Here is a 14,260-nt window from a genome sequence, read left to right as displayed (position 1 = left end):
GTTATCCATTCCTCAGTTGATGGACATCTAGGTTGTTTCCATCTTTTGGCTATTGTAAATAGTGCTGCGATGAACATGGGTGTGCATATATCTGTTCTTGCCATGGCTCTCACTTCTTTACCCAAAGCAGATTCTAAGCCAAGAATTTGGGGGCAGATAGTTTTTAGAAGATAATCCCAGAAAGTATGAATGGGCATGTGCGAAAAGTGAGACAAGAAAGACAGAAAAGCAATAAAGAGTAAGTTCATGAGCGGGTTACTCAGTGAATAATGGAGCTCAGTCCTGCTGGAACCCTCTGAGGAAATGTGTAGAAAGCACCTCTGATTGTCCTGCTGACAGACGCAGTAGCCTTGGGAGCTCCCATGACACTGGGAAAACTTTTGGTCAAAGAAGGAAAGAGACACCAGGACTCAAGGTGGAAAGCTACAGTGTGGATGTGAATTGTCCACCATGCCTGAGAGAAACTCAGAGGTGAGCTGAGAAGAGATGGGACGGGTGATCAACAGCAGCTGCCTCAGTACTATTATCTGCATTCTACTGTTGAGGAAACTGAAATATCAGAGACCTTGTAACCTATACTAATCACACAGCTAGTTCCTGCAGAGTGGGATTCAAAATTATGCTTCCCAGCAATGTAGAATGCCAAGGGCTACTCTAACAGGGCCTAGGGGGAAGCCAGAACTCCTCAGGGGGCATTGTTACCTGCACTAAAAAGATATCAGTATAATGAGCTCTTCCATATATGATCTTTCCTCCGGGATCAGCCCTTCCAACATGTATGTGTGATGCAGAGAGAGAGGGCAGCAAAAGTGGGAGCTATTGGATGTCACGACTCAAAGGCTCCCAGTGCCACTAACTCATGCCTAGAAACTTGCCATTAAGATCTCCTCTCCTTAGTAGAAGAAAGTTAGGGTTTTTTCAAGGAGCAATACTTTTGGCAACAAATATATTGAAATTGGTAACAGTCACTCACACCTCAGTGCCAAAAAGTGTTGGGTCTTCTCAGCAGTTGGGACTAGGTAGAGGTGTGAGGAAAGAGGGCTTGTAGCCTGAGGTGGGCAAGATCAGTACGGCTGGGAGCTCACACAGGTGACATAAGAAGGAGTGGTACAGGACATTGAATTCTACATTGACTTACTCCTCTAGTTTTTTTTAACCAGTGGACCACAAGGAATCTTTGCAGAAAAGATCCAGGGAATTTGACTTACACTTTATCTTCTAGGTAACAATCCCAAGGCACTTTGGTAATTATAATTGATCTGCATTTATGAAAGTCCTATGAGAATTAAAGCAGGATTTTTTTTTTTTTAGTAACAGCTTTATTGAGATATAATGCACCTACCATAACTTCACCATTGAAGGTGTACAATTCAGTGCCTTTTATACATTAATAGAATTTTGCAATCATTACCCAATCCGGTTGAGAGCATTCTCATCACCTCAAACAGAAGCCCCATACCTATTAAGAGTAACTTCCATTTCCACCAACCTTCCCAGCCCTAGACAACCAACAATCTATTTTTTGTCTCTATAGATTTGCCTATTCTGGAAATTTCATAGAAATGGAATCTACAATATGTGGTTTTTTGCAACTGACTTCTTTCACTTAGCGTAAAGTTTTCAAGATTCATCCAAGTTGTAGCACACATCCATATGTCATTCCTTCTTCTTGCCCAATAATATTCTATTATAAGGGTTAGATCACATTTATTATGTCCTCTCATCATTTGAATTGTTTCCACTTTTGATTATTATGAATAATGATGATATGAACATTCATATATAAGTTTTCTGTGAACATGTATTTTCATTTCTCTTGGGGACATGCCCATTGCCATCAAGTCAATTCTGACACATGGTGACCCAATGTATTTTAAAATAGAACTAGGCTCCATAGAGTTTTCTTGGCTATAAACTTTACTGAAAGGAGCCCTATTGGCACAGTGTTTAAGCACTTGGCTGCTGACCAAATGGTCAGTGGTTTAAACCCACCAGCCACTCTGTAAGAGAAAAGATGTGGTGATCTACTCCCATAAAGATTACAGCCTAGGAAACCCTATCGGGCAATTCTACTCTGTCCTATATGGTCGCTATGAGTCAGAATTAACTTGATGGCACACAACAACAGCAACAGTAATCTTTACTGAGGCAGATCACCGGGCCTTTCTTCCACAGTGCCACTGGGTGGGTTCGAACCACCAACCTTTCAGTTAGTAGCCAAGAGCAAACCATTTGTGCCATCCTGGGACATTTTCTTGGGTATATACCAGGAGTGATATTGCTAAGTAACATAGAAACTCCATGTTTAAATTTTGAGAAAATGTTAGACTGTTTTCTAAAACAGCTGCACCATTTTACATTTCCATCAGCAATATATAACCAATCCAATTTTTCTCCATCCATTGGCACCCTTGTCAGAAATAAATTAGCTATACATGTGAGTTGATTTCTGTACTCTCAATTCTATTCCATTGATCTGTATGTCTATCCTTACACCAGTACCACAGAGTATTATGATATTTTTTCACAAATAACATGCCCATGTAAATAACACTCACGTGCATTTAACATGCACAGTATGCATAGGAAGTTAATGCACAAGCGGGTTGCACAACCATGCAAAAATTGTATAACACATGTGTTATTCGTGTAAAAACACAGTCTAGTTTTGTGGTAAGTTTTGAAGTCAAGAAGTATGAATCCTCCAATTTTGTTCTTTTTCAAGATTGTTTTGGCTATTCTGGGTATTTTGTATTTCCGTATGAATTCTGTGATCAGTCTGTCAATTTTGCAAAGAAGCACTCTGGAATTTTGATAAATTATGTAAAATTTGTAGATTAATTTGGGAAGTATTGCCATTTTTAACAATATTAAATCTTCTGATCCATGAACATGTTTCCCATGTAATTAGCTATTTTTTAACTTCTTCCAACAATATTTTGTACTTTTCAGAGTACAAGTTTTATATTTCTTTTATTAAATTTATTCCTAATTATTTTATTCTATTGATGCTGTTGTAAATAGAATTGTTTTCTTAATTTCATTCTCAGTTTATTCAAGCATATATGGTATAATTACTTTTTATATATTGATCTTTTATCCTCTGAGGTCCCTGGGTGGCACAGACAATTTGCACTCAACTACTAATTTAAGGACAATTTGAACCCATCCAGAAGCACCACAGAAGAAAGGCCTGGCCATCTGCTTCCATAAAGTTACAGCCAGGAAAACCCTATGAAGCAGTTCTACTCTGTAACACATGCAGTTGCCATGAGTCAGAATCAACTCAATGGCAATTTTTCTTTTTTATCCTTTAACCTTGAGCTCTGGGGAGGTAGTGCCTAAGGCACTTGACTGCTAACCAGAAGGCTGGCTGTTCAGACTCACCAGCCACTCCTTGGAAGGAAGACTGGGCAATCAACTTCCATAATGATACTGCCTTAGAAACCCAAGGAGAGGTTGCTATGAGTCAGATCTGACTCCATGGCAGTGAGTGAGTTAGTTGCTAAACTAATTTATTACTTCTAATAGTTTTTTAGTGGATTCCTTAGGACTTTTTATATATAAATCATGGCATCTGCAAATAGAAATAGTTTTACTTCTTCTTTTCCAGGATTCTTTTTAAACATTGCATGCTCTATATATAGATAAACTCAAAGATTAAAAGGTCTTCAGTAAAACAATGAAAGATTATGAGAAATCGTGATAAAAAATTAATCTTCCCCATTTCTGGGGAAAAAATGCTCTGGATTTTAAACTCACTTTGACATCAATAGAACTATTGTAAGTGCACTATATAACATGGCACATAACAACAACAACAACAATATAACATGGAGAATTTTTTTTTTTTTTTTTTTTAATTTTTGAGGATGCCTATGAAACCAGTTACCTTTAATCCTATTCTTTGGGTTTTAATTGAATGTTAAGTTCAGTAGGTTTAATTGTGAATTGTGCTTTAATAAGTAAGTGGAAAATGTATGGTCCTAAGCATGGGAGTATATTTAAGCAAGCAGCTCTATTGGCACAATGGGTAAGCACTTGGCTGCTAACCAAAGGGTTGGTGGTTCAAACCCACCAGCAGCTTCTCAGGAAAGAAGACCTGGTGATCTGCTCCCACAAAGATTACAGCCTAGGAGACTCTATGGGTCATTTCTACTATGTCCTATGCCCTACTTTGTCTGCTAAGAGCCAGAATTGATATCATGGCACATAACAACGTAGTTGAGCCTAGAATCATGCGACCAAGGCAATACTGCCACTTGTTTACAGTGTACTCTCTTTTCAAGGTCTGACTTTTTGAAGATGAGTATTTCTCTTTTGTTTTGTTTTGTTGAGTAAAAGATATCTAAATTTCTAAAGGAATTTCAATTAATTTTTGGCTAGGTGTATATATTCTCAAGGGAGCTCTGGTAGCATAGTGCCTAAGGCATTTGCCTGCTAACCAGAAGGCTGGAGGTTCAAACCCACCAGCCACTCCTTGGAAGGAAGGTTGGGCAATCTACTTCCGTAGTGATACTGCCTCAGGAACCCAATGAGGGGTTGCTATGAGTCGGATCTGACTCGACGGCACATGACAACAACATGTATTCCCATGCTTTAAAATTCTAAAGCCACATGGAAAGTTTCTCTTTCACTTTTGTACTCCAGCCCCCAATTCCTCTCCCTAGTGACAACCAGTAGAAACAGTTTATTGTGTTTCTTTTGGAGATGATTTATACATATAAGAACATATATATGTTGCTGTTAGGTGCTGTCAAGTAGGTTCCAATTCACAACGACCCTGTGTACAACAGAAGGAAACACTGCCCAGTCCAACACCATCCTCACAACCGTTGCCATGTTTGAGCCCGTTGTTGCAGCCTCTGTGACAATCCCCCTGGTTGAGTGTCTTCCTCTTTTTCACTGACATCTATTTAACCATGTGTGACTTGTCCATCCTGCTAATATATCCAAAGTACATGAGATGCACTTTCACCATTCTTGCTTCTAAGGAGCATTCTGGCTGTACTTCTTTCAAGACAGGTTTGCTCATTCTTCTGGGAGTTCATGATATATTCAATAATTTTTCCCAACACCATAATTCAAAGGCATCAATTCTTATTCAATCTTCCTTATTGCAGCTTTCACATATTTATGAGTTGACTGAAAATACCATGGCTTGGGTCAGATACACCTTAGTCTTCAAAGTGACATCTTTGCTCTAACATTTTAAAGAAGCCTTTTGCAGCAGATTTGCCCATTGCAATATGTACTTTGATTTCTTGACTGCTGCTTCCATGGGCATTGATTGTGGATCCAAGTAAAATGAAATCCTTGATACATATATATGTATCTATATCAAGGATTTCATATATAAATACACACACATGCATATATATTAATATATGTAATTATGATAGGCAGAATAATCACTCCCAAAGATGCCCATGTCCTAATCCATGAAATTTATGATTACCTTATGTAGAAAAGTGGGCTTTGGAGATGTGAGTAAAGTAACAGACCTTGATATGAGGCATTATCCTAGATTATCCAGGCAGGCCCAATCTAATCACATAAGTCTTTAAAAGCAGAGTATCTTTCCCAGCTGTGGTCAGAGAGAGAGAGGTGTGATGATGGAAGAACAGTCAGAGACAGAAATGTGAGGATTTGATTTGTCATTGCTATCTATGAAGATGGAGGGAGGAGGCCACAAGTCAAGGAATGTGGGTGGCCTCTGGAAGCTGGAAAAAGCAAAGAAACAGAGTCTCCCCTAGAAATTGCAGAAAGGAACATACATGTGCTGACATCTTGATTTTAGTCCAGGGAGACCCTTGTCAGACTTCTGACCTACAGAACCATAAGATAAAAATGTGTGTTATTTCAAGCTGCTAAATTTGTAGTAATTTGTTATAATAGCAATAGGAAACTAACATAATAATATTTTCTTCCATTTTTACACACAAAAAGTAACATCAGCTATGCAAACAAATGCATTACTTTGTGTCATATTTGTGTGTCAACTTGGCTGGGCTTGGTTGAGTGGCTGGGCAGCTGGTGGTAGTTATTCCCTATGATGAGATTGGCAATCACCTCCATGGTGGGATCTACCACAAGCAGCTGAGCAGCTGTCTTAGAGATGTAGTCTGCTTCCTGTATATAAGAAGCAGCTTTGGGAATGGTCTCCAGCTTATGGCATGCTTAAACCCTGCATGTAGCCAAGTTGTTGTTCAGCAGCCTGCCATGCTCTGCCGACCTTGGGACTTTCAACGGGCTTGAATTAATGGCCTGCTGTGTGGTTTGGTAACATTGGGACTGTGCCTTTTTACTTGTCAACCTTGGGCTTGTCAGTCTCAGCAGCCAGCAGATGTCTGAGTGAAGAAAAGCCTCTAGCTTCAGTGGGCCAGAAGCAGGAGGTATAGCTGAAGTGCAAGGTTGAGGGGCTTTCACCCAGCCCCTACAGCCTGGCACTTTGAACTTGGACTTTAAGCCTCCAAATTGTAACAATAAACTCCTGTTTGTTCAAACATTCCATCTGTGGTGTATTCCTGTCAGAGCAGCACTAGGTAACCTATACATTTTAGATTTTTTTTTTTCCCATTTATCTTAGGGATAATTTCATATGACTCTTTTAAAAGAGAATATATGACATTAAGTGCCTTCATTTTTTTTTTTTTTAATCTAGTTACCTACTAATGCTCATTTAGGTTGTTTCCACTCTTTTCTTATTATAAATAATTGTAATGAACAACCATGTACACATGCCATTTCCTATATCAGAAGGATGCATTCTTGCAAGTGAAATTGCTAGGCTGAATTGCCCTCCACAGAGGCTGTAAATCAGGATGGTCACTAGGTAGGACAACTTGTGAAAGCATGAGAGAGCCTGTTTCCCATCACCCTCACCTGAACAGTTGCATACTTCCTTTAAAGTTGACTCTGTACACTTCAAATTATGAACAGAGAGCAAGCATCCAGTGGGAGAAAGACACAGGTGTTATAACTCCTGATTACCTGGCAAAAGCCTTTGTGACCAATTCCCTGTAAAAGGTCATTTGAGGAGAGTTTAGCGAACCCTGGTGTCCTAGCTCCCCACAGTGAACATAATCTGGTTTTGTACAAAATTCACAGATGCCATGTAGAATCATAAAATGTTTGAAGTGGAAGACCCCTCATATCACCTAGACCAACCCACTCCTTTAACAGATTTAGAGTTTAAATTTTGACTGAAGATAAGAGGACACTGAGAGCACATCTAAATAAAGAGCACTTTAGGAATAGAATGTGGCATTCAACCAATGCTCACACATCTGATTTGCTTTATTCCCATTTGAATCAATATCTTGCTGCAGTTGCCACTGGAAACAATACAGCCCATTTTGCCTGGTTTCCCTAAGAAAGGATTCTGCTTCTGAAAGACAACAATGAAGAAGAGTTTGCAGGTCCCCAGAGAGCCACGAGTTTTGTTCTCTTTTTTTTGTCTCTGCAGTATCTTGGAAGATGGTATGAAATTGAGAAGATCCCAGTGAGCTTTGAGAAGGGAAGTTGCATCCAAGCCAACTACTCACTAATGGAAAACGGAAACATCAAAGTGATAAACCAGGAGATGGGGTGAGTGAATGTGGTTTTAAAGACTGCACACACTCCAGCGCCAGCCTGAAGAGTGCTGTCCTGGAGTGACTTCATGTCCTAGTAGACGAGTTCAGGGAGCATGTGAGCAGTGCTGAGTCTAGGTAGCCTGCTCACAGCTGGTCCTGAGATGAAAGCACTTAGGGGCATGGGTGGGCAGTGGGGACTAGAATCCACCCTTTCATCACCATAACCATTGGCTGAGCACCTATTGTATTCTAGACCCTGTGGAAAGCTCTAGGGATTCAGCTGTATCCAAAGTGACAGCATTGCTGTCCTCATTGCAACAAGCAAAAATAACATGAAGGACCATCTTGTCTGACATCCAAACCAATAGAGAAGCACCTCTATAAAATCTGACAGAGGGCATCCAGCCCTGGGCACTTCTAGAAACTGGGAGCTCATTGCCTTTCATGACAGTTGATTTCATCTCTGGGTGTCTTTAACTATTACAAAATGTCTCTTACCAAGCAAGAATCAAATACATATGTAGTTACCCTCTAAGTTATGCAAACAGAATGTTCTGTAGGAGTGTACATTTCTATTACTGAATGCTTCTAACAAATTGATATTGGATCCCAAAATCCACAGTTTGGAAAGCAAACATAAACTGAGAAAGAGCCCCAGTAAGAACTCCTACACATCCCTCAATAACAGCAACAATAAATAATTGTTGTTGTTGTTATGTGCCATCAAGTCGGACCCTACTCATAGCGACCCCTCCTTGGGTTTCCGAGGCAGTATCACTATGGAAGTAGAGTGCCCCGTCTTCCTTCTGAGGAGTGGCTGGTGGGTTTGAACCGCCAGTCTTCTGGTTAGCAGTCAAGTGCCTTAGCCACTATGCTACCAGAGCTCCCATAATAAACAATAGTAACTAATATTTATTAAGCATCTCTTATATGTAAGGCACTATTCTACGCTGGTGGCGTACTGCCTAAGGCATTTGACTGCTAACCAGAAGGCTGGTGGTTCAAACCCACCAACCACTGCTTGGAAGGAAGATTGGGCAATCTACTTCCATAGAGATACCATCTCGGAAACCCAAGGAGGGGTTGCAATGAGTCGGACCTGACTCGATGGCATTGAGTTTGGTGTGCGTTATATATGTTACATATATTTCAAATATTTTGTCCTATTTTAACACCAAGAGTCAGACAATGACACAGGTCCTGAAGCCCATGAAATTCCTGAAGTTGATTGTAAGTCGTCTTTAACTATATATTTATTATTAGTCTAAGAAATCCAATTGCTCTGCCTGTGGGGTTGCACTTGTTTAAGATATACAAGAACATATGGGAAAAGTTTTGTTATTTCAGGAAATGGTGTCATTTCTCCTTCCAGGAGGACTCAGTCAGAATGAGTGAAAGGTGTGGCAAGGAGTCAAAGCAAGGACATATGCTTAGCCAATGTCAGAGACTTTGGGCGCCAAAAAACCCGGCACAGGGTTGGAAGCTGAAAGGTTCAGCCTTTGAAGTTAGGCTGCCTGGCTTCAAACTTCGGTTCTGCCACTGACTACCTATGGGACCTTAGCTTAGTTAAGACAGTTCTCTAGATCTCAGTTTCATTAACTGTAAAATGGCAATAATAATAGAACCTACCTCCATAGAATTGTTTGACCATTAAATGAGGCCACATATGTAAGGCACTTAGACAGTATTTGGCATGTAATAATCTTTTAATAAATATTAGTTATTATTGTTAATTTGCTGCTACTCTTCCAAATACAAATGCATTTTTCCCATGAAAAAGTTGTGAGTTTATGATCAGAGACTGGTGTTTTAAAAACTGTTCAGGAGCAAAATATAAATGGGGATGGAAAAAAAAAAAAAAAAAAGCATCTATTAGGAAGAGATTGGTTTGTTGCTAAATTACTACATGCAGATACAGCATGAGGTCCTGGTAGCAGAGCACAGTTTTAACCTAGACACTGCCTGGAGCAAGAGTACATTTCCCAACCCCCTTACCTTGCCTGTTTCGAAGACATCTATCACCACTAACCATAGTTTCCTGCCTTTCTAACACACACTGTTGCTCTGCTTTTTGTTTTCCTCCTCCTCCTCCCATCCCCTAGGACTGTTGGGCAGGCAGCTCCTGGGAAGGACACCTGATGCCTAAGCACCCTCCCGTCACTGCCTCCATCCCCGGGCGCTTGGCCCCCAGGTTCATGGGTTATTAGAAATTATCCAGAAACAGGGCCAGATCCCTTCAATAAAGTGAAAGGTATTTCATCTACTCTAAGGCACCACAAATTTTAAAACACACAACCATTTTATTAATGGCATCAATTGTAAGATGCACATGTCTTCACATAATATCTCTGAACTCTGGATACACCTAAGAATAAAGTAAATGTGTTCTCACCACTTGATTTTGCCTGGCCCACCTCAAAATCTTCCACACTCTATTGTAGGCTTGTTGAACTGGATAGGGTTGTAGAGGTCAAGCATATAAACTCCTTCGTGGGACAGACCTTATCACAAGCTGTCACTGGGGCCTAAGATGGGAGGAAGGTTGCAGATCTCTCAACTTCCTTTGTTTCATTCTTTTCAGTTCTTAAATCAGTCTCTTTTTTTCCCCCCTTTGGCCCCTTCTCATTTTTTTAAAAAATATTTCTTTGTTTTTTGGATTATTTTGCTTATTAGTTTCTTTCCTTCTATTTTACTCCCTCTTTCTTTGGAAACTGGAAGCAGGAATGACGTCTTAGGCCATTGCACAATCCAAAAAAACAGTTCAAGAAGGACCTAACATGGTATTCAATCCTGCAGCATTTTAATGATTGCTTCTTATTACTCTAAGAATGCCTTCCTCTGCTTGATCTCAGAGACAGTCACAGAGGTAAGGACGGGGAACTGGAAGCAGGGACTGACTGTCTTCAAGAGCCACTCTTCACCAACATTACAGTGCTGGCTGCTATGGTCTTTAGCATCACAAATCCTGTCTTTCATTGTTTTTTGGCTTTCAGTGAGTTCAGCTTTTTGTTTTCTTTCCTATCTTTTTTAATGATTTTTGCTTCCTTCATGCATGAAGTCCTGATTTTTATTTACATAAATTGTGGTTTGGGTGAATGTTTATAGAGCAAATTGGTTTCCCATTAAAAAATCCATACACATTGTGTTTCGTGACATTTACTGCAATCCCCACAATGCAACAGAGCTCTTCCCACTTCCTCCCTGCGCCCACCACTTTCATTCTCGCCCCCCCCCCACCTTCCTAACTTTATCCCTGGGCAAGTCATCTTAGGTGGTCTCTTCAATAGATTCACCTTATATGGCTGCTCACAGTTCAGCTCTTTCATTTGTTTGTTTGTTCTTTAAACTCATTGCAGACCCGATGGAACATTGAATCAAGTTGAAGGTGAGGCCACCCAGGCTAACCTCACAGAGCCCGCCAAGCTGGGAGTCAAGTTTTTCTGGTGTAAGTATCCACTCCTCTCCAGAGATTTTAGGGACAGGACCCTGAAGGCTAATGCCCTGGGTTGGAACATTTCTGTCACATATGAGTGTCATAATCATTTGTTGAGCACCTACTACATGCCATGCACTGGAGATGCATTGATGAGCACAACAGACATGGCACCTGTCCTTATGGAGCTTGTATCCAAGTGTGGATACTAATAAGTATGCAGACAGTTTACAATAAAACTACAGCAGGTCTTTCAACAGGGGAAGCCTGGATCAGGAGCAAATAGGGTATGAGCTGCAGGAGACCTAAGTCAGATAAAGTTAGAGGGACTTGGATGTCATGCTAGAGAGTTTGAAGTTTCTTCTGTAAGTAATAGGAGGTTGCTAAGGTTTTGTAGTAAAGAGAGGGTTGTGGAAATGCTTTATACTAAGAGGCGATACCTGGTAAATTTATTCCTGAGAGGAAGACAAAATGCACATGCCCAGGTATGTGCAGGGTAGGGCACCATGCTGCTTCTGGAAGAGCTAGCGACATGTTTTCCCAAAAATTTCTCAGGGCTGTAGAGCTCTCAGTTCAGGTGGGAATATGCAAAGCAGCTAAAATTCAAAGATAGGAGATGTATGATCAACATACACTCTCATGAGTGAGTCAGGCAGGCAGGACATCAATGGTGCCAGAAAATGGAAGCTAGAAACAACACTCAATCGAGGCCCTGCAGTCTTGTCCAAGATTCTGTCCAGACTGCCTCCAAGTGTCCTTCTGCATTTATAAACAGAAAGTCAGAGGTAGGAGGGTCCTGGGTGGGTGGTCATCTGGACTGCCTCCTGATAGTCAGCTGCATCCCTGACACTCAGAAAAGCTCTAACCACTCCCACACTGTCTCCTTTGTCCAAAGACTTCTCATGGTCTTTCTTGAATGCTGAGATCTGATTTTGACTTGACAAATGTAGGGATTATTTTTGAATGGAGGAAATAGAATCCTGAAAACAGTAAAGCAAATTACCCCTGATTATATATGTGTCTAAACATTTTATTCTTATGAGATCAAAGCACAGTTTTGTCCCATGTGGGTGTATCTTCTAGTTAACTGCAACTAGCTGGCTATGGGTTTTCTTTGGCTTGGAAGTTGGCTGGCTGAGGAAATTTCTGTATCCCAATGGATATGGTAAATCCTCCATCTCTCCACTTAAAACCAAACCAAACCCACTGCCATTGAGTCAATTCCAACTCATAGTGACCGTATAGGACAGAGTAGAACTGTCCTACAGGACTTCCAAGGCTCTAAATCTTTATGGAAGTAGACTGCCTCAGCTTTCTTCCATGGAGCAGCTATTGGGTTTGAACCACAGACCTTTTGGTTAGCAGCCCTGTGTTTTAACTGCAGTACCACCAGAGCACCTTCTCTCCACTTAAGGGCCCATTTTATCTTGGGCTTTCAACACTTTACAGATGCCATTCAAAGAATAAAAAGAGAGAGAGAGAGAGCATGTTACAAGGAAGAGCTTATAACCTGTTAACAACTGATTTGCCATATTCTTAAGAGTGGACAGATTTTCAAAAATTATACAGGAAAAACAAAGCAAAACATTAGCTCTGCCTCCTCCTTTAGACAGGTTCTGGAGGAAGTTGAGTGGTACAGACTAGGAGAGCCTGGGACTCCTGCTCTTACATTCTTGACTCCACTTAGCTAACTGGTGGTGCCCCGCTCCATAAACATTACTACCAGGAACAGCCTTTCAGTCCAAAGGGTTTAGTTAAACTCCTTAGTAACAATGGGCTTCCAGAGACCAACCTGTTATCAGGGAGGAAGGATCCAGACAATGATTCTTAACTCCAGCTGCACATTAGAATCACCAGGGAGCTTTCCAAAGCACCAACCACACAGAATCAGAATCAGGGGAGGGTGGGGAGAGATAGGCTTAGTATATTTTAAGATACCATATGATTCCAACATGAAATCAGAGCTAAGAACAACTGATCTAGGAAAAATGGAACCCCAGAGTCTGGCATCCAGCTTCCTGGAGATGAAAGTTTCTCTTGTGCTGGTCCCTCCTAATGCTGCCCTCCTCTGGTTCTTAGTGATGCCATCAGCACCATACTGGGTCCTGGCCACCGACTATGAGAACTACAGCCTTGTGTACTCCTGTACCACTTTCATCTGGCTTTTTCACATGGATCATGTTTGGATCTTGGGAAGAAACCCTTATCTCCCTCCGGAAACAGTGACCTATCTAAAAGATATCCTGACTTCCAACAACATTGCCATTGATAAAATGACCATCACAGATCAGGTGAACTGCCCCGAGTTCCTGTAACAAGGCTCTAAAGAATGCTGGATCCACTTCCTATTACTTCCTTTGCTTTGCTTTTCCCCACCCCACCCTACCCGCCATGAAAGCCAACCAACAAACCATGATGAACCATTTCAAATACCAGAAAGGAAGGTGGACAACCAGAAGCCATTGGACGGGAAGTCAAGAAAAGTTGGCCCAGGCCATGTACCACCTTGTTGTTATCTTACCAGGCTGATAATAAACTTGCTGACATGCCGTACTCACAGAAGATTTTGAATTGGATTAGTTATTGTGGGTTTTTAATTATAATCTTATGCTTAAGAATCCATAAGCAGTTATGTGCCTAAAACTAAACACTGAACTGTCCTTGTTTAAAGGTAACAATCCTGTTCCTGCTGATGACAAAGTCATATTCTTGGTGACCTGAATCCAGGTGCCCCATCCTGCAGAAGACACTTTCTGGGGGAATCACTTGTTGGGGGGTTTTGAGCTTCCCATAGGCAGTTTCCTTGGAGCTTTGCCTATCTCATCAAAAGATCCTTAGATTCAGGCTGAAGGATGGGACTATCTTGAGGTCTGTGAAAGGAAAAAGGGCATCTATGAGGGAGAAATGAGGGCATTTTTTTTTTTTAAAGAAAATCTTTTTGCATACATGTATTTCATTCAACTGATATTTACTGAAGTCCAACCGAATTCAGGGCATTGAAAAAAAGTTCTCTGTCCTCTCAGAAACTCAGTCTCATGAGGGAGACCGACAAGTGAAGACGAAATTACAATCCAACACAATGAGTCCAAAGGTTGAGTAATGTGGAGGGTGTCCTGGAAGCTCAAGCACAGGCTCAGCTCTCCAAGGCCGGATGGCCACAATACTGTACAGTCACGTCTCTGGGGGCTCCAACTTCAGGGAGCCAGCCAGGAGTCACCTTGGGTGACTATTAAAGTCACAAAGCCCTCAG

At 41.0% G+C, this 14,260-nt stretch overlaps 1 protein-coding gene across 1 annotated transcript in view; it reads left to right on the top strand.

Annotated features, from left to right (window-relative positions):
* Window positions 1–13,325, top strand: part of APOD (apolipoprotein D) — a 14,990-nt gene extending 1,665 nt beyond the window's left edge. Inside the window, exons 2-4 of the mRNA XM_007948016.1 lie at window positions 7,469–7,590; window positions 10,934–11,022; window positions 13,090–13,325. Coding sequence (XP_007946207.1) covers window positions 7,469–7,590; window positions 10,934–11,022; window positions 13,090–13,325 — 447 coding nt within the window. The remainder of the gene's footprint in view (window positions 1–7,468; window positions 7,591–10,933; window positions 11,023–13,089) is intronic.
* The last annotated feature ends 935 nt before the right edge of the window (window positions 13,326–14,260 follow it).

The sequence above is a fragment of the Orycteropus afer genome, unplaced genomic scaffold, assembly GCF_000298275.1.
Source record: "Orycteropus afer afer isolate SDZICR_OR568_19922 unplaced genomic scaffold, OryAfe1.0 scaffold00198, whole genome shotgun sequence".
Lineage (NCBI taxonomy): Eukaryota > Metazoa > Chordata > Mammalia > Tubulidentata > Orycteropodidae > Orycteropus > Orycteropus afer.
This window is presented reverse-complemented; position numbering and strand designations above follow the sequence as displayed.